The sequence below is a fragment of the Aethalodelphis obliquidens genome, unplaced genomic scaffold (genome assembly GCF_003676395.1).
Source record: "Aethalodelphis obliquidens isolate GAN/ISIS:26980383/991018 unplaced genomic scaffold, ASM367639v1 scaffold4, whole genome shotgun sequence".
Classification (NCBI taxonomy): domain Eukaryota; kingdom Metazoa; phylum Chordata; class Mammalia; order Artiodactyla; family Delphinidae; genus Aethalodelphis; species Aethalodelphis obliquidens.
The window spans coordinates 15,854,199-15,880,463 of NW_020837948.1; the positions used below are offsets into that span (position 1 = coordinate 15,854,199).

The following is a 26,265-nucleotide window of genomic DNA, read 5'->3' on the forward strand; positions in this document are numbered from 1 at the left end:
ATGCTTTCTATCAGGGAGGGCTCTGAAGGGGCCTGAAAGGGTCTTAGAAGTAGTGTGGTCTCCACATCCTCCTTTTCTTTGGGGCACAAAGCGGAGGTCGGGGTTGAGTTGGGGTGAAGGAGTGGAAATTATTCTCTCTTCCTCCTCCCTCCCACCTATCCCGCCCAAGATCGTTTCAAACTAGGTGCCCTCCGAAAGATTTCTAATGTTTTCTAAAATAAAGGCTGAAGTGTGTGGGGAAGAAGGGGTAGAAAGAGGAAAATGTCGGTTTACAGCTTTTAGATGCCTTCTTTATTCTGGTCTTGACTTTGCTCATTACTTTGTCGTCAGGGGGTAGAAGCACGTATACCTTTAATTCCCCGGCCCACGTGACAATGTTTTTGTTTTAGGGTAAATTTTACTGGACAGGAAATTCTCAGAGAGCTTACGTCATCGCCAACAGTTTACAGCAATTACCGTATTGACGCTACTTGTTTACAAAGCATGGAAACTTGAGCAGCCGCGCGAGGACAATTTTAGTTGATTTTAGAGTTCAGACTTAAATCATTATTTTTATGTGACTTAAATCTTAAGCAGTATTGACAATGAGGGCCTGAACAGAGCTAGTTTTTTTTTTTTTTTTTTGTAATCTCTATTGATATATTTCCCAGGCTGTGTCTAGGGCGTAAAGCAGAGAACAAATCCACTTTCGTTTCTGGGGAACTTCCGGAAGCGTTTACTGCAGTAGTGCGCCTGCGCAGTTGGTCTCCACCAAATTGCCCGCTTTCCTTCGTCCGGCTAGCAGGGGGCGCTGTGAGGTAATGGCTAGTCTTCTCCTCAGGCCTCTGGAACTTTGCGTAAAACGGTAGGAGGCGAAGCGGGCTGAGGGGCGTTCTATCCTCGACTGCCCTGGTCTCTATGACCCTTTGTCCTCCAGCCTCGCCCAGGCTGTGGGCCTGCGGGCGTGGTTGCTAGGTGGAAGCGGGGCGCGGCGGCGGCCGCGGCGGCTACCCGGGCGTTTAAAAAACTGCTACGCAGGCGGCAAAAGGTCCTCAGGCGGCGGACTAGCGTCTCCCTGGAAACAGGCCGGGCCGGGTGGCCGAGCGGCTTTTGAGTCGGGGCCGGGTTGCGGGTGGACTGGCGGCCCGGGGCCGGGGAGCCGGGCGCGCTGCAGGCGGACCGCAGAGCGGGGTCCGGGTGTCCCGGGCCGCAGGCGGGTGGCGGGAGCCTCGGCGGGAGTCCAGCCGGGGGTCGCGGGCTGCCAGCCACTCAGCCGGGCTCCTTTTCCTCGCAGCAGACCCCGCCTGCGGGCCGCCGACCGCGACCATGGTCTCCAAGTCCGACCAACTGCTCATCGTCGTGTCCATCCTAGAAGGTGAGTGGCCCGGGACTTGGCGTTTGCGACTGCTGCTTCCTGAATTTTAACAGAGTAGTATGGGACCGAGGCTTTATTAACCTGAAAAACTCTGTCATCTTTGCTTGTGCCGTCCCCAGAGACTTCTTCAAAGTTGTACACAGTGAGGTCTATTGGCCAGTTGATTTAAAAATCCCCCAAGGGAGTGTGAGAGCTCTTAGGGATAGGTGATATTTAGCGTGACTAGCCGTAGACCCAGAGAATGTTGGAAAAACGATTTCCATCAGAGGCAGCACGTCGATGACGTATATTATGAGCCGAAAGTGTGCCTGGAAAGCACGTTCTGTTCAGCAATCTCCTGGTAGTACCATTGGTGAGAACTTTACTTTGACTCGAGTACACGTTTCCTGCATTTTCAGAAGTGTTGCGGTGGCTGTTCCCTTTACAGCTCTTGACGGGGGACGTAGAGGACTACAGTTGTCGAGAGGGTCTATTACACATGCCTCGAAGTTTGGTTTGTTGAATGAGTGACAATTGTTTATTTGGAGACTCACTGAGTGTCAGGCACTGTGCTGGGAATGGAAGAGTAAAATAGTTCTGGTTCTAAAAGCTAAGGGAGTAGCATGGAGAACAATAATCCAAATAATTCATCATGATGTGGAAGAGAGAATGACCACCTCTGTCTGGGGAAGAGCTGGGAAAGGTTTCCCAGAGGAAGTGACATTTATTTGGGTCCTACAGGATGATTAGAAATTTGTCAGGCGCAAAGAAAGGAAGGAAGGGCATTCCAGGCAAAGGGAAGAGCCAGTGGCGTGTTTAAGGTATAGAAAAACAAGGCATGTTCTTTGATTGCTTGAGTTCAGTGTGGTTGGAGAGCAGGTTGCAGGAAAGTGGAGGGTATAGGAGTTGATAGGTAAATTGAGGATAGGTTTTGAATAACATGACGCGAAGACGTCATCTTGAGTGGTGAGAGGAATGGCTGGGGACCCCTGCCCTGCCGTGGGAGGTATCTTGTGGAGACCTGGCACCATTTGGGTGGTGAGAGGAAAGAAAACATTACAAACCCAAATTTTGAGTTTTGGAAGAGAAGACTGACCAGAAGCTTTAGTGTTGGGGCAGATTTAACTGTTAGGTTACTGACTGTTTAAAGACATACGACTGAAATCCCATTGTAATTTGGTGAACGTAAGCTTTTGGACTTGGAACTGTGCCCATGCTATGAGGTAACAGTAATGTCAAGTGCTCTCTCCCTTCAAGGTTGTAGGGTTCTGTCTCCTTGGGGAGATCAAATTAATGTGCAGGACATATGTTGGGATGTAATATAAATAAAATAAAAATAAATGATACAGGCTGTAAATGCAGGTTTTGGAGGTGGGAGAGGATGATGGCTGAAGTGCCTTGAGTGGTAGGTAAGCTTTAGATAAGCGAGGATAGAAGAAAGTCATTCCGGGAGATTGGACAACCCAGGCCACTGTGGGATTGAGCATGGTGGGTGGAACAGTGAAGAGGTCAGCAAGGTGACCAGACCCAAGGAAGGTGAATATTCAGGAATATTGTGGTAAGAAATAAGCTTGTACAGATAGAGTGAATAGGCCTTGGAGGACCTTGAAAGCCAAGGAATTTAGGTTTAATGTTCTAAAAAATAGGGAGCCAGTGTATATTCCTAAGTAGGAAAGAGTTTTTTTGCAAATGTACTTTAGTAGCAGCATGCAGGGAAGAGAACCTGGAGTCCGGAAGGTCAGTTAGGGGTTGCTACAAACATATCTAAAACTGGCCCACGGTCCTCCAAACTGTTCCTCCTCTTGTGTTTGTATTTTCATTCATTGTAACCACACTGTTGCATCAAGCCAAGACCCTGGGAGTCATCATCTTCCTGCGTTCCCTCTCCATCCCCAACTTATAAATGGTCACTGAGTGTTGATTTTATTTTTAAAATAATAGTACGTGCTTCACATAAACTTTTAAATGAATGAGTTTCCATTCTGGGTGTCTTGCTTTGGGCCGTCATTATCCACCTAATCTACTGTAGTAATCGTCTCAGTAATCTGTTTCATGAATGTTTTCTTTTCAGAAAACACTTAGTGTCCACCTTACTGTCTGGGGATAACCTTTCTGAAGTGCCAATCTAATTTTCTTAAAATCCTTCGGTGTGCTGAGGGGTAAGGTCTGTACTTAAGAGTGGCGTACATGGCCCTTTATGGTAGACCTGTTGCCTATCTTTTCAGCCTCATCTCCCCTCCTGCCATATGTTCATGTGTTCCCAGTCCTTCAACTATATTGAGCTGCTTGCAATTTCTTGACCACATTTCTAGAAATGCCCTTTATTCAAAATAAAATGATTGGCTTTCTACTATGAGCAAACTTTGGGCTATTTACTGGATTCCAAGGACGAAAATGACAGCGTTTCTGTTCTCAAGGTATTCATTGTCTTTGGGACGAGGCAGGGACCTGTTTGTTCTATTGCTTATCCTCTATTTTCAAGTTTATTGGAGGTTGTAGTTAGGATAGTCTGAAAATACAGGGTTTTTTGACATATATGAAATTCATTTGGGAAACTTAGTGATCTTTCAGAGCAGCTGAAAATGAGGTCCAGCGAGAGGCCTCCAATTAGTGCTAATTGGGAGAGCCATGCCATGTGTGGTAAGACTCTTAATAGGGAGTTTCAAATGAGAACATCAGGTTGAAACTCACAGGTTTGCAATCAAGCTCTTTCTGGCCAGCTTAATTTCTTACTAAGTGGCTTGTAGCAGGGTGAGTAGCAGCAGGGATGTATTTACTTAACAGTGGTTAAAACTCCCCTAACTGAAATCCCGCTCACCGAAATCCCCCTCACCAGACCTGGAAACATGTTGGCTGTAAGACTCTTAGTGCTTCTTTCTTAGTTTTTTAACTTTCTGTTTTCAGTGTTTTAAGTTTGTCTCTTTCCACTAGACCCTCAATTCCTCAAGAACAAATACTCTGTTTTACTCTTTGCATCCCATTTTCTGGCGTATACCCGACTTTGAATATGCCTTCAACAAACAGTAAAGGAATGAGGTCAGGCAGTACAAATGGACAGTAATGTGTAGATAGAATATTTTAAGATTTCTTGATAATATACAACATTGTCCTTGAAAATAACATGAATGAATAAATGTGTTTATTTTCCTTTGGCTAATTTGTAAAGTATTCTTAACTGTGTTAGCAGGAAAATTAAGATGCAGGTGAATTTGTTTTTGCTAATTTATTTCTCAACTCTCCAGATGATTTAACTGTTCTATATTAAGTACTGGTATCGTAATATCTAAAATTGGTGTAATCACATTTTTAACTCTTTAATTCAAATGTTATTAAGATCATTGCTGCTCACAGTGTGAACCAAGGACAACACCATGGACATCTCCTGGGATCTTGTTAGAAATGCAGACTCTCTGGCCCACCCCAGACCTACTGAACCAGAATCTACATTTTAACAGGGTTCCTGGGTAATTCATTGCACATTAGTGTTAGAGAAGCACTAATTTATTAATTATAGCTTTCAATTTGATAAATGTTTTTTATGAATCATGAATTTGAGTGTATCTGTGAGTATGTGCTAGTGAGGTAGTTTATGGACTATACAAGTCAACCACTGTTAACATATGTCAGTTTTTAAAACACATGCTAAATGATCATATTTGATTTTTGTACACTTGTGGTTAACCTGTACAGTCTTTTTTTCTAGGTCGCCATTTCCCCAAACGTCCAAAACATATGCTTGTAGTAGAAGCAAAGTTTGATGGAGAACAGTTGGCTACTGATCCTGTGGACCATACTGACCAGCCAGAATTTGCTACTGAGTTAGCCTGGGAAATTGACAGGAAAGCACTTCATCAGCACAGGTGACTGTTATTTTCAACTTGTTTGGCTCTTTTTCAGTCTGTTATAAATAAATACATATATATCTCTAAGTAGATAATAGTAATATTTGTTGAGTGGTTTTTTAATGTGTCAGGAAATTTGTAAGTACTTTGCAACAGTAATTCATTTAAACATCAGACTAACCCTATGAAGTAGGTATTATTTCCCCCGTATTACAGATGAGAAAACTGAGGACTAAGAGGTTAAGTAACTTGCCTTAAGTCAGTCAGCTGGACCGTGGTAGAGCCCAGCAGCCAGTTCAACTCCAGAGCTAAGCTTTTTTTTTTTTTTTTTTTTTTTTTTTTTTGCGGTGCGCGGGCCTCTCACTGTTGTGGCCTCTCCTGTTGCGGAGCACAGGCTCCGGACGCGCAGGCTCTGCGGCCATGGCTCACGGGCCCAGCTGCTCTGCGGCATGTGGGATCCTCCCGGACTGGGGCACGAACCGGCGGCGTCCCCTGCATCGGCAGGCGGACTCTCAACCAGTGCGCCACCGGGGAAGCCCCACTGTAATTTTTATTAATAAATTTATTGTATATTTTACCTGGCTTGCCAAGGAGATATATATATATATATATATATATATATATATATGTAGTAATTATATAAGGTATTCTTTCTAATTTTACACTTGATTTTAGACCTCTAAATACTTTATTGGTATATAAAACATATTTAAAGTTGTTATAGCTTCTTCTTATTTCATGAACTATTACGACCAGAGCAGGCAAGAACACTAATACTTTTATTTTAAAAAGAATTGAAAATATGGTTCCTCTGGGGAACATAGAATCTCTTTAATATTTGTTCTTTCTTAGTACTAAATGAAATAAAAGTACCAAGTTTAAAAAATGAAAGCAAGGAGAAATTTAATTTCTTCTATTGTTAGATTAGTCCATGGATTTATTTGAAAGGGTATCAAATTCCTAGAGGATATTAGAATTTTGTATTTCATCTCAGTGCCTTCTGTAATATCTGCTCAGACAGAGACTTGATATATTAGTGCCTGCCTTGGTGGTTGTGTATCTAATTGTGTTAGTGCAGAGTGGTAGCACTCTGTATTTTGTAGACTGAGAAAATAACACAGATAAATTAAATATAGAAATGATGATCTTGTGCCAAGTGCAGGTTTCATAGTCATTCCATTAGATGACAGTGGTGGCAAAATCCAATCAGCTTACTATATGAGTGGCCAGTATAGGGGTTCCAGACTCAAAAGAAGCCATGTTATACGAGTGAAGGTCATGCTTATATGACCTTATCATCTAGTAAATTGAATTGTTGTTAACTTAATTTTAATAATTTGTGATATGACATTTGATTCTTAAGTTTATTTCATTTTTTTAGCAACAAAAAGAGCTATAAGCATATACGCGTGTGTATTTGAAGCTTTATGTGTGTGTGACAGTCTAAGAAAGACAATTTAAAATCAATCTTGAAAATTCATGGTAATTTTTGACTTTAAGAGTTTTGTATGTTACAGAAGCTTGAGAAACATTGATCTAGATGTTAGCTTCTTCGATGAGAGACTAAAATTTTTGACATGTTTTGTATATTACTTTAGTTGGTGTATAGATAAGTAGACATAATTAATAATTACGCCAGTTGAAGAGTTTTTCAGAAAATATAGAACAGATATAGGTTATCCAACAAAATTATAATTGTCTTGATAGTAGTAGGCTGCTTTTTCAAAGCTAATAAAAAGTTCAGTATTAAGCAAAAGCGATTTTATTTATCACATAAATTGTTATGTTGCAGGCTACAGCGTACTCCTATCAAACTCCATTGTTTTGCCTTGGATCCTTTATCTTCCTCCAGGGAAACTATAGGTTACATTGTTCTAGACCTAAGAACTGCTCAAGAAACAAAGCAGGTACTGACCTTTTGATGTTTTGTTACTGATTATGTAAACAGTTGGTTATATTCAATAGATAACAGATTGATGGAAAGAACATGGAATATTGGACCTAATAGATGATGGGCTTGAGCCAATATGGTAGTTCTTAGTTCTTATGATGAATTTGATTTAGAAAATCCTGACCTTTTGGTCATTCTTTTGGCCTAGAACCATCTCTCTCAAAGAAACTTCTCTCTGAGTTCAAATCTGTGTTCAAGTTGCTATTACCTTTAACACGTTCAGCTCCTGCACTTCACCTTCAAAGGTGTACCTCTTTTAGAGTTCCTTGCTTCAGTGGATGGTCACCACCCTCCTACCAGTTAGGGGAGCTAGAAGTATAGAAGTCTTCCTTGACACGTCCCTTTCCTGGCCTCCTTGGCCACCCTTTGCAGTTGGTTTTCCCTCCTGATCCATCTGCTATTCTGCATTTTCACACTGCCATTTCAATTTAAGCCACTATCTGTGCTTCTTACCTTGGCTGTCTTAATAGTAGCCTTCTAACTGGTTTCCCTGCTTCCCGCTCCTTGCATTCCTTATGTAGTGGTTAGAGGAAGGGAATTTCTTGAAAGACACTTGTTATGTAAATAGTACTCCCACCACAGGAAGGAAGAACAACTCGGGGTCTTGATTCCTGTGCTTTTTGTTATTGAAAATGCTTCTTATGTCTTTTAAAATATCTTAGAACCTTTTTTGTGTGTTATTGACTTTAGAAATTCTAACTTTCAGTTTTTCCTAATGACTTTTTTCTGGTCCAACTTTCTTAAGAAAATAAAGTAAAAAAAAAATTTCTTTTATTTTTAAAGTCCTCAATTGACTTGAATCTTAAATTAGGATTCTGTGAAGAAAAATTTACCTGTTACTAACATTTTTGGTACTGATAGCAACGATAGAGGCATACCTTGTTTTATAGCAGTTCACTTTATTGTGCTTCACAGATACTTTTTTTTTTTTACACCAATTGAAGGTTTGTGGCAACCCTATGTCAAGCAAATCTGTTGGGGCTGTTTTCCAGCAACATTTGCTCACATTTTGGTAATTCTTGTAATGTTTCAAACATTTTCATTATTATATTTGTTACAGTGATCTGTGATCAGTGATCTCTGATGTTACTATTGTAAAAAGATTATGACTCACTGAAGGCTCAGATGATGGTTAGCATTTTTAGCAATAAAGTACTTTTTAAATAAGGTATGTACATTGTTTTTTTAGGCATAATGCTACTGCACACTTAATAGACTACAGGATAGTGTAAACATAACTTTTGTATGCACCAGGAAACCAAAAAATTTGTGTGACTCACTTTATTGCAATAGTCACTTTACTGTGGTGGTCTGGAACTGAACTTACAATATCTCCAAGGGGATGTTTGTATTTGCAAATGAGCCAGTCAACCTGGCCCAAATTTGGAATTATTCAAAAGAAACTGAACTGCTTTAAAAGAGGACTTGTTTCTCCTCCATCTTTAGGTACTCATCACCTCTCTGCCCCCAAGTTCTGAAAAAGGTTTTCCTTCTTTAAGCTTAGACCCTGATTACTTCTACAGTTGCTTTGGTTAAAGAGAAGGTAAATCCTTTCAGGAGGAGGATATCTGAGCTGAGATCATGCCTCTAAATGCTTTTGGTGTTCCTTTTCCCCTTGTCTAGTCCTTTAGGGCAGTTTGTCATCGTATTGGTGAACAAAGTTAAGGAGAAATTTTTTTTTTTTTTTGCGGCACACGGGCCTCTCACTGTTGTGGCCTCTCCCGTCGCGGAGCACAGGCTCCAGACGCGCAGGCTCAGCGGCCATGGCTCACGGGCCCAGCCGCTCCGCGGCCTGTGGGATCTTCCTGGACCGGGGCATGAACCTGTGTCCCCTGCATCGGCAGGCGGACTCTCAACCACTGTGCCACCAGGGAAGCCCCCGAGAAATTTTTTTAAATTATGTTAGTTTTGGGAAAACCAAATATTGTCTTGTTTAATGTCTTCTGTTTGCCAGCAGAAGAAATATTTGAAGTTGGATAGTAGAATATTTGAATTTCAAGATAAATTGATTCTCTATAAATAAACACAAACAGAAGAGCCTAGATTTATTTTTCTGAGTTAATAACAAAAATATATCATAGATCCTGTGAACAGCTAAAAATCTTTTTTTCCAGGCTTATATACTTAAGATTAGAAAATATCTGTCATAAGAAATACAGCAACAAACTGAGTTTTTGCCTTTAAAAAAACTTGGTTGTGGAATTTTTTTAAATACCTGTGCGCTAGTTCACTCTGTTTTACTTACAAACATAATTTGAATATAAAGCTGCAGTTTTTGGTTTTGATCACTATAAGCACCAGTTCCTATGCCTTTATATTACAGTGGTCAGAGTAAGAATGCTGTTTACACGTATTGAAATGGTGCCCCTTCACTAATGATACACGTGGTCTTGGGCCATGAGATTTTGATTTCGGTATTAGAATTCTTGAGGTGACCTTGCGGTTTGGGGGAGGAGGTGGCTATTCAGGTAATTTAGGATACCTCATTCTGTGAGAAACCCTTTCTATTTCAGTTTCAGTCAAATACATGGTTCATAACCCAGAACTCTACCATTAGACCTTACTTAAGTATTTTGTTAGTATTTTTATTAACACTAAGCTTTTCGTTTTCTGATTTGGTATAAACAGAACAAAGCAGAAATGTGGCAGGCAGAAAACGTATAACAGAAAAAGTGAAAAATTAGGGGTTAGGAATGGAAAGTTGATAGTCTTTGTTGTTGTTGTTATAAGGGATGAAGTGAGATTAGGGATATGAGTGAAGATAGAAAGAAATACACATACTGGGTTTCCTCCTCTTTAATATATTATCACCTGTTGAAGCATAGGAGTAGAAACAAAGAAGGCAATCTAAACTTATACTTAATTTTTTCACGAGGAAATTCAGTTAGTTTCCTAAGCAGGATTAATTTCTTTTGAGGAAAATGGGGAAAGAAAATACTTTAAAAGAGGAGAAAGTACTGAGAAACTACAGGAAATATATTTAGAACCTTATAAAACATTTCCCACCTACTGTATATTTCCTATTAACAATTAAGGAGTTTTGCTTTTATTTTGTTTTGTTGTTACTCTCTAGGCACCAAAATGGTACCAGTTGCTGAGTAATAAATACACCAAGTTCAAGTCTGAGATACAGATAAGCATTGCTTTGGAAACGGATACAAAGGCACCAGTGGATAGTTTTAAAGCAAAGGGAGCCCCTCCTCGAGATGGAAGAGGTTTGTACATCATCTGTAAGGTTATTCTCTGAGAAGTTACATCTGTGCACTGGAACTTGAGGAAGGGAGGGGAGGAGGTATTATAGGAAGATAAATGCAGGAGTGTAAACTGATCTTACTCTAGAGCAGCAGACAAACGTTGGGACATTGTTACACATGAACGCTTGTTGCTCTTATCTCTTGTTTACAAAAATTAGAAATAGGGAAAGATTGTCTTTTCTTTATTTGATATGTATAACAGAACAAAACAGAATTTTATATTGTTTATAAAAATAGCTATTTAGGAAAATTTTCTTCCTAGGATGAGTGCAGGATAGCCAAAAATGCTTATGCTGGTCTCTGTTAACTCAGCTTTAGTTTAAGAAAACCTTCATTTTTTTTCCCCTTTATTTTTAAATTAATAAACCTTTTTTTTTAGAGCATTTTTAGGTTCACAGCAAAATTGAGTGGGAAGTACTAAGTGTTCCCAGATATCCACATACACACACAGTCCTCCCCACCACTATCAGCATCTCCCACCAGAGCGGTACATTTGTTGAAATCGATGAACCCACATTGACACATCATGATCACCCAGTATCCATAATTAATATTAGGGTTTGTCCTTGGTATTGTATAGGTTTTGACAAATGTGTAAGGACACATATCCATGATTGGCGTCTCCTACAGAATAGTTTCACTGCCCTGAAGATCCTCTATGTTCTGCTTGTTCATCCCTCCCGCCCCTCTGACCCTTGGCAACTACTGATCTTTTTACTATCTCCGTAGTTCTGCTTTTTTCAGAATGTTGTATTGTTGGAATCATGTAGCATGGAGCCTTTTCAGATTGGATTTTTTCACTTAGTAATATGCATTTAAGTTTCTTCTGTGTCTTTTTGTGGCACGATAGGTCATTTCTTTTTAGAGCTGAATAATATTCCATTGTTTGGATGTACCACTGTTTATTTAAACACTCAGCTACTGAAGGATATCTTGGTTGCTTCCAAGTTGGGGCAGTTAGGAATAAAGCTGTTACAGACATCTCTGCAGGCTTTTGAGCAGACCTGAGTTTTCAATTCATTTGGGTAAATACCAAGGAGCGTGATTACTGTATCTGGTAAAAGCATGCCTAGTTTTATAAGAAACTGCCAAACTGTAAGAGTATATGGTAAGAATATATTTAATTTTGTAAAAAACCAACAAACTGTCTTCCAAAGTGACTACCATTTTGCATTCCCACCAGCAGTGAATAAGAGTTCTTGTTCCTCCATGTCCTTGTCAGCATTTGGTGTTGTCACTGTTTTTGATTTTGTTCATTCTAATAGATGTGTAGTGGTGTCTCATTGTTTTAATTTGCGATTCTCTAGTAATAAATGATGTTAACATCTTTTCATGTGCTTACTTGCCATCAGTATATCTTCTTAAGTGAGGTGTCTGTTCAGGTCTTTTGCCCATTTTTTAATTGGTTGTGTGTTTTGTTTTGTTGCATTTTAAGAGTTCTTTTTATATTTTGGATAACAGTCCTTTATCAAATGTTTCTTTTGCAAATACTTTTTCCAGTCTGTGACTTGTCTTCTCGTTCTTTTGACATTGTTTTTAGTAGACCAGAAGTTTTTAAATTTTAATGAAATCTACCTCATCAGTTCGTTCATGCATTGTACCTACAGTGTCACATCTAAAAGGTCATTATCATACCCAAGGTCATCCAGGTTTTTCCTGTATTGTCTTTTTAGGATTTAATAAAGTTTTGTGCTTTACACTTTGGTCTATGATCTGGTGGGGTTTTTTTTGTTTTTTTTTGTTTTTTTTTTGCGGTACGTGGGCCTCTCACTGTTGTGGCCTCTCCCGTTGCGGAGCACAGGCTCCGGACGCGCAGGCTCAGCGGCCGTGGCTCACGGGCCCAGCCGCTCCGCGGCATGTGGGATCTTCCCGGACTGGGGCACGAACCCGTGTCCCCTGCATCGGCAGGCAGACTCTCAACCACTGCGCCACTAGGGAAGCCCTGTGATCCATTTTGAGTTCATTTTTGTGAAGGTTTTAAGGTCTGTTTCTGTATTCATTTTTTTTTACATGTGGATGTCCAGTTGTTCCAGCACCACTTTTTGAAAGAGTATCTTTGCTCCATTGTATTTCCTTTGCTACTTTGTCAAAGATCAGTTGACTGTATTTATGTTGGTCTATTTCTAGTCTCTCTATTCTATTTCACTGATCTTTGTGTCTGTTTCACCAGTACCACACTGTCTTGATTACTGTAGCTTTATACTAAGTCTTGAGGTTGAGTATTATCAGTCTTCCGACTCTGTTGTTCTTCAATGTTGAGTTGCCTGTTCTGGGTCTTTTGCTTCTCCATATAAACTTCGGAATCGTTTTGTCCATGTCCACAAAATAATTTTCTGGGATTTTGATTGGGATTGCATTGATTGTATAGATCAAGTTGGGAAGGACTGACATCCTGACAGTATTGAATTGACCTATTAGCATAGAATATTTCTCCATTTATTTAGTTCTTCTTTGATTTTATTTATCACAGTTTTATAGTTTACCTCATATAGATCTTCTGCATGCTTTGTTAGATTTATTCCTAAGTATTTAATTGTTTTGGGTGCTAATATAAATGGTATTTTATTTTATTTTTTGATGGTACATTTTTAAGAAATTTTATTTTATATTGGAGTATATTTCATTTACAATGTTGTGTTACTTTCAGGTGTAGAGCAAAGTGATTCAGTTATACATATACGTATATCTGTTCTTTTTCGAATTCTTTTCCCATTTAGGTTATTACAGAATATTGAGTAGAGTTCCCTGCGCTATACAGTAGGTCCTTGTTGGTTATCTATTTTAAATATAGTAGTGTGTATATGTCGGTCCCAAACTCCCAATTTATCCCTCCTCCCCACCTTTCCCCTTTGGTAACCATGAGTCTCTAAGTTTGTAAGTCTCTGTTTTGTAAATAAGTTTATTTGTATCATATTTTTAAAATTTCTACATATAAGTGGTATCATATTAGTCTTTCTCTGTCTGACTTCACTTAGTATGATAGTCTCCATCCATATTGCTGCAAATGGCATTATTTCATTCTTTTTAATGAGTAATATTCCATTGTATACATGTACCACATCTTTTTTATCCATTCATCTGTGGATGGACATTTAGGTTGCTTCCATGTCTTGACTATTGTAAATAGTGCTGCAGTGAACATTGGGGTACATGTGTCTTTTCAAGTTACGGTTTTCTCCAGATATATGCCCAGGAGTGGGATTGCTGGATCATATGGTTGCTCTATTTTTACTCCATTGGTTTGTTTTTGTTTTTGTTTTTATTTCCATTACTCTAGGAGATGGATTGAAAAAGATATTCCTGCGATTTATGTCAAAGAGTGTTTTTCCTATGATTTCCTCTAACAGATTTATAGTATCTGGTTTAGGTCTTTACTCCATTTAGGTCTTTACTCCATTTTGAGTTTATTTTTGTGTATGGTGTTAGAGAATGTTCTGATTTCATTCTTTTACATGTAGCTGTCCAGTTTTCCCAGCACCACTTATTGAAGAGGCTGTCTTTTCTCCATTATATATTCTTGCCTCTTTTGTCGAAGATTAATTGACCATAGGTGCGTAGGTTTATTTCTGGGCTTTCTATCCTGTTCCATTGATCTATCTTTCTGTTTTTGCGCCAGTACCATACTGTTTTGATTACTGTATCTTTGTAGTATAGTCTGAAGTTGGGGAGCCTGATTCCTCCAGCTCTGTTTTTCTTTCTTAGGATTGCTTTGGCTCTTCGGGATCTTTTGTGTCTCCATACAAATTTAAAAAATTTTTGTTGTAGATCTGCAAAAAATGCCATTGGTAATTTGATAGGTATTGCATTAAATCTGTAGATTGCCTTGGGTAGTATAGTCATTTTGACAATATTGATTCTTCCAGTTCAAGAATATGGTATATCTTTCCATCTGTTTGTGACATCTTTGATTTGTTTCATCAGCATCTTATAGTTTTCAGAGTACAGATCTTTGTCTTCTTAGGTAGGTTTATTCCTAGGTATTTTATTCTTTTTGATGTGATGGTAAATGGGATTGTTTCCTTAATTTCTCTTTCCGATCTTTCATTGTTAGTGTATAGAAATGCAAGAGATTTCTCTCTATTAATCTTGTATCCTGCAACTTTACCTAATTCATCGTTGAGCTCTAGTAGTTTTCTGGTAGCATCTTTAGGATGTTCTATGTATAGTATCATGTCATCTGCAAACAGTGACAGTTTTACTTCTTCTCTTCCAATTTGGATTCCTTTTATTTCTTTTTCTTCTCTGATTGCCGTGGCTAGGACTTCCAAAACTATGTTCAATAAAAGTGGTGAGACGGAATGCTTTCAGCTGTTCCTGATTGTGAATGGTTAGCTGTGGGTTTGTCATATATGGCCCTTATTATGTTGAGGTAAGTTCCTTCTGTGCCCACTTTCTGGAGAGCTTTTAATCATAAATGGGTATTGAATTTTGTGAACAGCTTTTGCTGCATCTCTTGAGATGATCATATGGTTTTTATTCCTTAGTTTGTTAATGTGGTGTATCACACTGATTGATTTGCAGATATTGAAGAATCCTTGCATCCCTGGGGTAAATCCCACTTGATCGTGGTGTATGATCCTTTTAATATATTGTTGGATTTGGTTTGCCAGTTTTTTGTTGAGAATTTTTGCATCTATGTTCATCAGTGATATTGGCCCGTGTTCCTCCATGGGTTTATCCTGCCTGGGACTCTCTGCGCTTTGTGGATTTGAGTGTTTCCTTTCCCCTGTTAGGGAAGTTTTCACCTATGATCTCTTCAGATGTTTCCTTGGGCCCTTTCTCTCTCTCTTCTCCTTCTGAGACCCCATGTAATGAGAATGTTGTTGCCTTTAATGTTGTTCCATGGGTCTCTTAGAATGTCTTCATATCTTTCCATTTTTTTTCGTTTATTCTGTTCTGCAGCAATATATCCACCATCTGTCTTCTAACTCACTTATCCATTTTTCTGCCTCATTTAGTTTGCTATTGATTCCTGCTAGTGGGCTTTTTGTTTCAGTTCTTGTATCGTTCATCTCTGTTTGCTTGTTCTTTAGATCTTCTAGCTCTTTATTAAACATTTCTTGTATCTTTTCAGTCTCTGCCTTCATTCTTTTTTGGGATCTTGGATCATCTTTACTATCATTACTCTGAATTCTTCTTCATGTATATTGTGTATCTCCACTTCACTTAGTAGTTCTTCTGGGGTTTTATCTTGTTCCTTCGTCTGGGACATACTCCTCTGGCATCTCATTTTGTCTAACTTTCTGTGATTGAGGTTTCTGTTCCACAGACTGCAGGGTTGTAGTTCTTGCTTCTGTTTTCTGCCCACTGGTGGATGAGGCCCAACTAAGAGGCTTGTGCAGGCTTCCTGGTGGGAGTTTCCTGCCCACTTGTGGGTGGCCTGGGTCTTGACCCTCTGGTGGGTAGGGCTGTGTCAAGGGATTTGTTTAGCGGGAAGCTGTGGGCTCAGAAAGACTCAGCCTGTCTCCTGATGGGTGGGGCTGTGTTCCTGCCCTGTTGGTTGTTTGGCCTCAGGTGTCCCAGCACTGGAGCCTACAGGCTGTTGGGTGGGGCCAGATCTTGGGGAGAAAATTGCAGTCTCCAGGACAACTCACGCCAATGAGTACTCCCCAGAAGTACTGCCACCAATGTCTCTGTCCCTGCAGTGAGCCACAGCTGCCCCCCGCCTTTCCCGGAGATCCTCCAGTACCAGCAGGTAGGTCTGGCCCGGGCTCCTATGAGATCACTGCTTTTTCACCTGGGTCCTGGTGTGCCTGAGACCTTGTGTGCACCCTCCAAGAGTGGAGTTTCTGTTTCCTCCGGTCCTGTGGATTTCCTGCGATCAAACCCCACAGGCCTTCAAAGCCAGTTTGCTCTGGGGGCTCCTCCTTCCCATGCCAGACCTCCAGGCCGGGGAGCCTGACATGGGGCTCAGAACTTTCACTCCTGTGGGAGAACCTCTGTGACATAATTATTTTCCAGTTCGTGGGTCGCCCACCCAGGGGGAATGGGATTTGATTTTACTGAGTTTGCGCCCCTCCTACCCTGTCTTTGTGGCTTCTCTATCTTTGGATGTAGGATATCTTTTTTGGTAGGTTCCAGCATTTTTTTTGTTGATGGTTGTGCGTCAGTTAGCTGTGATTTTGGTGTTTTTTTGGGAAGAGGTGAGCTTACATCCCCTACTCTGCCATCTTGTCTCCGTGGTGGTTAATTTTCTGCAAATGGTATTTTAAATTTCAAATGCCACTTGTTTATTATTGGTCTGTAGTGAAGCAGTTGACTTTTGCATATTAACCTTGTCTCCTGCAGCCTTGTTATAATTGCTTATTATTAGTTCCAGTAGTAGGTTTTTTTTGTTTTGTTTTTGGTCTTTCCATAGATGGTCATTCTACAGTTACTTGCAAACAAAGACAGTTTTGTGTCTTTCTTTCCAATATGCATGACTTTGTTTCTTTTCTTGTGTTCCTGCATTAGCGAGGACTTACAGTGTGCTATTGAAAAGCAGTAGTGAAAGGGGACATCCTTGCCGTACTCCTGATCTTAGTGGGAAAGCTTCTCACCATTAAGTATGATGTTAGCTGTAGATTTTTTGTAGATGTTCTTTATCAGGTGAGGAGGTTACTCTCTATTTCTAGTTTGCAGAGTGTTTTATCATGAATGAGTGTTGGATTTTGTCAAATGCTTTTTCTGCATGTATTCACACAATCATGTGGTTTTTCTTCTTTAGCCTGTTGACATGATGGATTACATTAATGGCTTTTTGAATGTTGAACCAGTCTTGTGTACCTTGAATAAATCCATTTGGTTGTGGTGTATAGTTCTTTTTACACATTGTGTTGATTTTATTGGCTAATACTTTGTTGAGGATTTTTACATCTATGTTTATGAGATATTGGTCTGTTGTTTCCTTCTCTTGTAATGTCTTTGCTTGGATTTCATATTAGGATAATGCTAGTCTCATATAATGAATTAGGAAGTATTCCCTCTGCTTCTGTCTTGTGGAAAAAAAAAATTGTAGAGCCTTGGTATAATTTTTTCCTTGAATGTTAGGTAGAATTCACCAGTGAATCCATCTGGATCTGGTGTTTTCTGTTCTCTAAAGTTATTGATGCAATTTCATTAAGTGATATAGGCCTATTCAGATTGTTTCTTCTTGTGTGTGTTTTAGCAGATTGTGTTTTTGAAAGGAATTGTCCATTTCATCTAGGTTATCAAACTTGTGGGCATAGAGTTGTTCATAGCATTCCTTTATTAAACTTTTAATTTCCATGGGAATCTGTAGTGATGTCCCCTTTTTCATTTCTGTTAATAGTAATTTGTGTCTTCTTTATTTTCTTAGGCTGGCTAGATGCTTATTGATTTTATTGATCTTTTCAAAGAACCAGGTTTTGATTTTGTTAAATTTTTTCTCCATTGATTTCCTGTTTTCAATTTCATTGATTTTTGCTCTAGTTTTTATTGTTTCTCTTCTTCTGCTTACTTTGGATTTAATTTGCTCCTCTTTTTCTGTTTTCCTAAGATTGAAGTGTAGATTATGGATTTTTTTTTTTTGCCTTTTAGTGTGCCTTGTAATTTTTTATTGAAAGATGGACATGATATACTGGGTAAAGGAAAATAGACTTTTAGTAATATAGCGGTAAGGGGGAGGGGAAGCATTCTATAGTCTTGTGATTAGGTTTCAGTCTTGGTGAGGCTGTGTCCCCTGTACTGTTTGGGCTTGTCTGGTACTAGATTTTGGTTATGCATCTTTGGCAGGCCTATTAAGATGCTCTGTTCTCATTGCATCTTATCAGGTGGCGCACTATTTTGATGTAGTCTCATTACTGATTATGTTCACTTGATTACTTGATTATGGTGGTGTGTGTCTGTGTTCTCAACTATAAACTCTTGTTTTCTTTTGTACTTAATAAATATTTTGTGGGGAAGATTTAGAAAATTAGAAAAATATTTATTCTTCATTATACCTTCAATTTGTTCACTTATTTGTATTGCCTAAGTATGGACTTGACAGTTTTCTCTTTATTTAGCGGGTTATAATCTTTAGCCATCATTATTTGTCCCAGATTTGGGCATTGAGAACCCCTTCAAGCTGCTTCTGTTTCCTTTTTATGATCTCAATAATCCTTTGAGCTTTTTTAAAAAACTGTTTATTTATTTATTTATTTATTTGGCTGTGTTGTGTCTTAGTTGCAGCACATGGGATCTTCGTTGTGGCATGCAGGATTTTTTGTTGTGGCTCGCGGGCTTCTCTCCAGTCGTGGTGCGGGCTCTAGAGTGCGCCGGCTCAGTAGTTGCGGCACATGGGCTCTCTAGTTGTGGTGCACGAGCTCTAGAGTGCGTGGACTCAGTAGCTGTGGTGTGCAGGTTTAGTTGCCCCGCAGCATGTCGTATCTTAGTTCCCTGATCAGAGATCCAACCTGCATCCCCTGCATTGGAAGGCGGATTCTTTACCACTGGACCACCAGGGAAGTCTCTTTGAGCTTTTTTTTTTCCTGGTATAAGAAGATGGTCCAGGTTCATCAAATAATTTTCCTATCTCAGCCCTGGATTCAGCCATTACTTTAAGGAGCCCTGCTTCTTTTTAGAAGAGAATGATGTTTACAAGTCAAGATCCAGCTGCTAGGTGTGCTGTTGGGGTGTTGTTCCCATGTATGTATACATACACACGCAGACACATGGATACATTTACACAGACACACGTATATATACATATATACTTTATATATCGATTTGCCCATATATATACTGAACAACATACATTCACATTGACACGTTCAATCCTTTTAATCCTACACCACAAGATTTATCCTAGTGTTCTCCCTTTCTGATAATGCGAGACCTGTCATAGTTAGTATTTTGACCTCTTAAGCTCTGCTGACCTTACTATTTAATGGCTACCTTTATTAAAGTACTTAATTGTCAGGTACTGTGCTAAGTGCTTTTGTTATCTAATTTGATCCTCTCAACAACACTGTAAAATCTTTGCAGAAGGAAAAATGGAGACTAAAGGAGATCATATAATTTTCCCATACAACTACTGAATGACAGAACTAGGGTTGGAACTTTGGTCTATGTGAATGTAGTGTCTATACTCTTAACCATTAAACTATTTTTAGCTAGTGCTACTGTAAGCACATTTCTTTTGGCTTAACTCCTGAAGGAGTCGAGGATTGCTGGTTTACAGGGTATGCATATATAAAATTTTGATAAGCCCTGATATATTACCCTCCAAAAGGTTGTACTAGTCTGTACCTACCAACGTGGAGAGTGCCAACCTGCTGGCAATCTCCCTGACACTGAATATTGTCTATTATTTTAGTTTTGTGTAGTTTTGTTTTTTTCATTAATCAGTTTTGAAAAATCCTTGTCCCTCTCCAGTCTCTTCATAACGAAGCCTATTTGATTATAGCTCTTCTCTCCTCAAAATTGTTTTATTGTTTTCTCTTATTCTTAGAAAACTATCCAAATGTTTCAGCATGGTGTTCAAGGAAGCTCTTTATGATACGGCCTCTCCCCACTTTCTCTCAGTCTATGATCCAGCATGCCATATCTATTTCAGTTCTCTAACCACATGCTTTCTCTTGCTTCAGTGTCTTTGTATATATTGTTTCTTCTGCCTAGAACACCATTTTCCACTCCCTCATTCTCTATCTAGTCACCTTGCTCTTTTTAGCCAAGTTTTACTTATTTTTCAGTTCGCAGTTTAGATTTACTTCCTTGGGGCAACCTGTGATACCTTTTCTACATGGTTTATTAAATTGAAATCAAAGGAAACCTTACTGAGATGTTAACTGTATCTGTGAAAACTGCCAAGTAAATTAAAAAGTATAACCAGCTTTCAAAATCTTATAATGGTTTATGGCAAACTACAATGTAGTTTAATTGTGTTTTTTTCCATAAAGTACCTGCCGGCCTGTCTGGACTTGACGCAAAGGACATTGTGGCGGTGCTGAATGAGGAGGGAGGCTATCATCAGATTGGACCAGCAGAGTATTGTACTGACTTCTTCATGATGTCCGTGACCATAGCATTCGCCACCCAGTTGGAGCAGGTGAGATGAGTGATTCATGAAGAACTTGAAAACATTTTATTTTTAAAATCTGTCTTTTAGGTATTAAAAAGACTTGCAAGTAGACTTACAAAAATAATTTAGAAAAATGTTTTCTTTCATATCAGAAAGCATTTTTGTTTTAGGAAAAGAATAAATTGGGATGATCTTGGTAGTAAGAGAATAAATTAAATCTCTTAGAATTTAGAAGAAAGACCATAAATAAGCATTGTTTCACATTGTATTGTGTGACATTGTAAAGACTGTTATGAAATGATTTTTTTCTAAGTGTTAAATACTTTACTTTTTGGAGAAATATACAATGTTGGGAACATTGTCTCAGTCAGACCTTAATAGCTGTCAGGTCTGGGATTAGATTTTACCTTATTTACACACTAACAAATTAGCCTACATACTGCCAGAAGACAGAAGATTCTTGGGTCAGAGAGAAAGGAGTGTACTACTCTTAGCACAGCAAGCAACATGAATATCAGCATATTGCTTGCAGTTCCCCCTATCCCAAGTCCCATGGAGGTGACATAGAGGGGCTCAGGTGGTTGCTCCACACTCATTGGGAGCGTATCACAGCTGAGGAACACAGAACTTAGGGAATGTACGACTTTTACTGTAAGTAGTCTAGGTCTTTGTCTGGGAAGACACGTTGCTTTATGAAAGTTATGAGCTGCATAAACAACGCTGGGAGATGGCCTGGGTAAGAGTGGTCAGGGCCTTGCATTCTTGTTACACTCAGCAAGAATGTGCAGGGATGCTCAGGGCCTGTTGCCGATTGCTTCCTCCCAGCATTGGTACAACACAAAAGTAGCTGTTATTTCATTGTCCTTTTCAGGATCGAGTCCAGATTTTTTGACATTATGTTGATCTATAGCACCTGAAATAAATTAATACTTTAAAAAATAGAGAATATGGCTTATGACTTTAAATTTTTTATCAGACTATTCACTTCCTTAGTGTTATACATTTCCCAGATAATCCGCATTCATAAGTGAAATATGAGTTAGTGACCACACTAAATCTTAATAAGATCTATCAGGTAAAGATTTTTCTCAGGAAATGTGTTTAGCTCTGTCACACTGAATTCATGCCCACTACAAAAAGTACTTTTTATATATACGTATTCTTTGAGCTTTTTCTCTCCCAATTTGGTACTGTCATTTTCTCATTGACACTATATGTATGTGATTTTGTCTCTCTCCATCAATTTCCTTTTTTTCCTCTCTTCAAAAAGCTCTGCTTGTGGATTGCCCCGGCTTAATATGCCACCCTGGTTGGGGGGGAAGCTAGATGTCCACTGTTTGTTCATTAACCACATCAGAACACACATTAGATAGTGAGTTTACTGTGTTTTTACTGTGTTATTATTAAATACCTGCAAAGTATTTTAAATTGCTACTTTATTTTTAAAAATATTTTTTCAACTCCCTAGGAAGGCATAATTTTACTTGTGTTATGTTTTGTGAAATAGGTATGTATTCACTACTTTGCTAATGTTGTATTTAATCCTAGCACAACTTTAGGGGATTATTTTCATTTTTGAGATGAGGAAACCAAGTTTTGAGAAAGTTTTTTAGCTAGTAAATATTCTAGGAATTTCTGGCCATATGGTCACTCTCCACATTCTCTTGTTCCCATATTTTGCTCTCTTGTCTCTGAAGGGGTTTTGGAGTAAGATCAATTTGAGTTGGAATCTAATTCTCACTACTTACTGGCTTCTTTAACTTAGGCAATTTACTTAACCTTTCTCAGACTTGAATTTTCTCAGTTGTATGGTGGCAGTAGTACCAGCCTTGTGGGTGTGCATGAGGAATGAGATAAAACTAATGTGCTTAACATGTAGTTTGTATGTGTGAACCTATATTTATATAGTGAAAGCTTGTGGGTAATTGACCTACTGAATCCACGACTAAAACTAATACAGTTCTTGGTAATACAAAGTAACTTTTTAGGACAAGTCACTCAGTTTAGTTAAAAATAAAAAAACAGATTGATGTCTGGCAAGCTATTTGCTATCTCTGATAAAAATTAAGCCAAGTAGGTTCCTCAAAAGATTAAACAGAATTACCATAGAACCCAGCAATTTCACTACTGGGTATATATCAAAAGAATTGAAAACAAGGTATTCAAATAAAAACTTGTACATAAATGTTCATAGCAGCACTATTTACAGTATCCCAGAATATCACAGAAATAACCCAGATGTCCATTTATGGATGAATAGATTAACAAAATAAATAAATACACATGCACACACACACACACACACACACACACACACACACACACACTCTGGAGTATTATTTAACTATAAAAGAAATGAAGTACTGATACATGCTACAACAAGGATGAATGTTGTAAACATGTTGCGTGAAATAAGCCAGACACAAAAGGTCACATACTGTATGAGTCCATTTATATAAAATATCCAGATGGGCAGACCCATAAAGACAAAACGCAGATTTGTGGTCACCAGGGGAGGGAGAAGTTATGGGGGAGTGGAATAGGAGTGGCTGCTCAGTGGTTCTGGTGTTTCTGTTTGGGGTGATGGAAAAGTTCTGGAACTAGGTAGCGGTGATGGTTGCACAACATTGTGAATGTACTTAATGTTCCTGAACTGTACAGTTTTTAATGGTTAAAATGATAAATTTTCTGTTATGTGTATTTTACAATAATTTTTTAAAACACAAAAAATTAAGCCCAATAATTTATTCATCCCTTGATACTGCTTAGTATTACTTGTTTGCTTTTTTCACTCTTTATGGACAAGCCAAGGATTTTAAAAAATAGTTTAGTTTTTTTCTTCTCAAGCTAGTCAAAGGTAGTGTGAGAAAGCATCTAGCAATAAACAAACATACCTTTCAGATGCAAACAAGTGACTGAGAACATTGATACTATAAAGTAGTAGAACGCAGGAATGAAATTAGAGTAAGAATACTGGATTGTGATAATCTTGCTTCCTTTTTAAATATTGAAATTAGGGCAAAAAACCTGTTTCTAAATCCAAGGATGATAAAGGATTTTTAAAAGCATCTCTTCTCTTAGTGGGAATTACTTAGAATTAAATGTGCTATGAAATATAAAAGGGCTATCTTCATTTCTTAAAATTTTTATTGCTTTCTAACTATGGAAGAAAGTAAAAGAAAATGAAAGTCTCTTTTAATTAAACTCCTCAGAAATAATCACCCATAAGAGCAGTATATTCTTTTCCTCAGATATTTTCCCATTCACATAATAGCTGACTGTGTGCTAGGCCGACTTGTAGACGTGAACATGTATTATCTCTTTTAATCCTTCCAAGAACCCTAAGAGAAATGGAGGTACAGAGTGATTAAGTACTTGTCTAAAGTCTCATAGCAAGCCATTGGTGGAACCAAAGTTGAGGGTCGGGGCTTACTCCAGAATTTGCACTCTCAACAACTAAAAGTGTATAGGTGTTGGCTCTCAATAAATATAAATCTACATGATTAAAATCTAATCAAACAAATACATTTTAAAGTATAGGATTAAAGTAATAACTTGCTTTGTATATAAAATATGTTTAATATAAAATAAATAACTTTATTGACTATTTACTATGTGCTCAGTACTGGGTTGTTTTAATCTAAGTGGTTAGTACTTTTATTTTCACAAACTTACAGACTTACAAACTGTCCTGTAAGTTTTTTTGACCTAAAAATATTTTAGGTAACTTTCATGTCACTATATCATTATTTAGGAGCCATATTGTTTGATAACTATAATATTTTTAAGCCATCTCCTGTTGCAGAACATGTCAGTTACTTATAGTCTGTTACTTTTAACAATGTGCTAGCAAACATTAAAGGTCTGTTAAAAGGTATTTTGCATTTTATGGGACAAGCATCCCATGTCTTCATGTCACATAGCCAGGAAACTACCAGCTTTGAGAAATAACACTCCTAGTATGGAAGATATCCTTTCTTTTTTTTTTTTAATTTTGTATTAGACTGTAGTTGCTTTACAATGTTGTGTTAGTATCAGGTGTACAGCAAAATGATTCAGTTATACATACATACATATATATATATTCTACTTAAGTTACTACAGAATACTGAGCAGAGTCCCCTGTGCTATACAGCAGGTCCTTGTTGGTTATCTGTTTTAAATATAGTGCTGCGTATATGTCAATCCCAAACTCCCAATTTATCCCTTCCCCCCCACCTTTCCCCTTTGCTAACCGTAAGTTTATTTTCCATGTCTGCAGATCTGTTTCTGTTTTGTAAATAAGTTCATTTGTATCATTTTTTTCCCACATATAAGTGGTATCATATGATATTTGTATTTCTCTGTCTGACTTACTTCACTTAGTACAATAATCTTTAGGTCCATCCATGTTGCTGCAAATGGCATTGTTTCATTTTTTTTAATGGCTGAGTAGTATTACATTGTATATGTGTACCACATCTTCTTTATCCATTCATCTGTCAATGGACATTTAGGTTGTTTCCGTGCCTTGGCTATTGTAAACAGCACTGCAGTGAACATTGGGGTGCATGTATCCTTTCAAACCATGGTTTTCTCTGGATATATGCCCAGGAGTGGGATTGCTGGATCGTATGGTTGCTCTATTTTTAGTTTTTTAAGGAAACTGCCTACTGTTCCCCTCTGAGCATATTTGTGTGTGGATGATTTACTACCTTTACTTTATGTTTGCCTTTACTGGTGAGCCTTCCCATTTGTAATTTTCTTTTTTGTAGTTGTGTCCTTTTCTTTTCTACCTAGAGAAGTTCCTTTAGGATTTGTTGTAAAGCTGGTTTGGTGGTGCTGAATTCTCTTAGCTTCTGCATGTCTGTAAAGCTTTTGATTTCTCTATCAAATCTGAACAAGAGCCTTGCTGGGTAGAGTATTATTGGTTGTAGGTTTTGCCCTTTCATCACTTGAAATATATTGTGCCACTCCCTTCTGGCCTGCAGAGTTTCTGCTGAAAAATCAGCTGATAACCTTATGGGGATTCCCGTGTATGTTATTTGTTGCTTTTCCCTTGTTCCTTTTAATATTATCTCTTTGTCTTTAATTATTGTCAGTTTGATTAACATGTTCTCTGCATGTTCCTCCTTGGGTTTGTCTTGCCTGGGACTCTGCACATCCTGGACTTGGGTGACTATTTCTTTTCCCATGTTAGGGAAGTTTTCAGTTATCTCTTCAGATATTTTCTCAGGTCCTTTCTCTCTTTTTCTGGGACCCCTATACCTACATACGAATGAGTTCTGTTCTGAGAGTGCATTTGTAAGTACTATTTGTTCGTAAGTCCAATGAAGTTAGCCTAGGTAACCAACTAACACAATCAGCTGTATAGTACTGTACTGTAATAGGTTTATAATACTTTTCACACAAATAATACATAAGAAGAAAACATTTTTACTCTTACAGTATAGTACCTTGAAATGTATGGTAGTACAGTACAACAGCTGGCATACAGGGGCTGGCATCAGGTGAACAGGCAAGAAGAGTTACTGACTAGAGGAGGGAGAGGAGGTGGGAGATGGTAAATCTGAAGGATTATCAGCAATAGATGGAGGGTAAGCCGCAGTTTCACTCATGCCTGACATTGATGGCACAGGTTCTGGTTCCTTGCTGGAACCAGATGCATGTTTGCATCTTTGAAATTTCGCAACTTGAAAGTTCGTATGTAAGGGACTTACTGCATTGCGAATGTTGGTGCTCTTAATGTTGTCCTAGAGGCCTCTGAGAGTGTCCTTGCTTCTTTTCATTCTTTTTTCTTTATTCTGCTCTGTGGTTGTGATTTTCACCATTCTTTCTTCCAGGTCACTTATCTGTTCTTCTTCCTTGTTTATTCTGCTATTGATTTCTACTAGTGTATTTTT

The 26,265-nt window shown here is 38.5% G+C and overlaps 1 protein-coding gene across 6 annotated transcripts in view; it reads left to right on the top strand.

Annotated features, from left to right (window-relative positions):
• Positions 1–544: 544 nt before the first annotated feature.
• The window catches only part of CEP120 (centrosomal protein 120), a 78,788-nt gene continuing 53,067 nt past the window's right edge, over positions 545–26,265 (top strand). The window contains exons 1-6 of one of the 6 annotated variants that reach the window (XM_027099195.1): positions 545–797; positions 1,274–1,354; positions 5,037–5,193; positions 6,968–7,082; positions 10,200–10,341; positions 20,262–20,410. In XM_027099195.1, the coding sequence (XP_026954996.1) occupies positions 1,306–1,354; positions 5,037–5,193; positions 6,968–7,082; positions 10,200–10,341; positions 20,262–20,410 (612 nt within the window). In that variant the 5' untranslated portion in view covers positions 545–797; positions 1,274–1,305. Of the gene's footprint in view, positions 798–920; positions 1,355–5,036; positions 5,194–6,967; positions 7,083–10,199; positions 10,342–15,963; positions 16,076–20,261; positions 20,411–26,265 lie in introns of those variants that run through there. The other 5 variants (XM_027099183.1, XM_027099201.1, XM_027099179.1 and 2 more) reach the window with 5 other exon arrangements.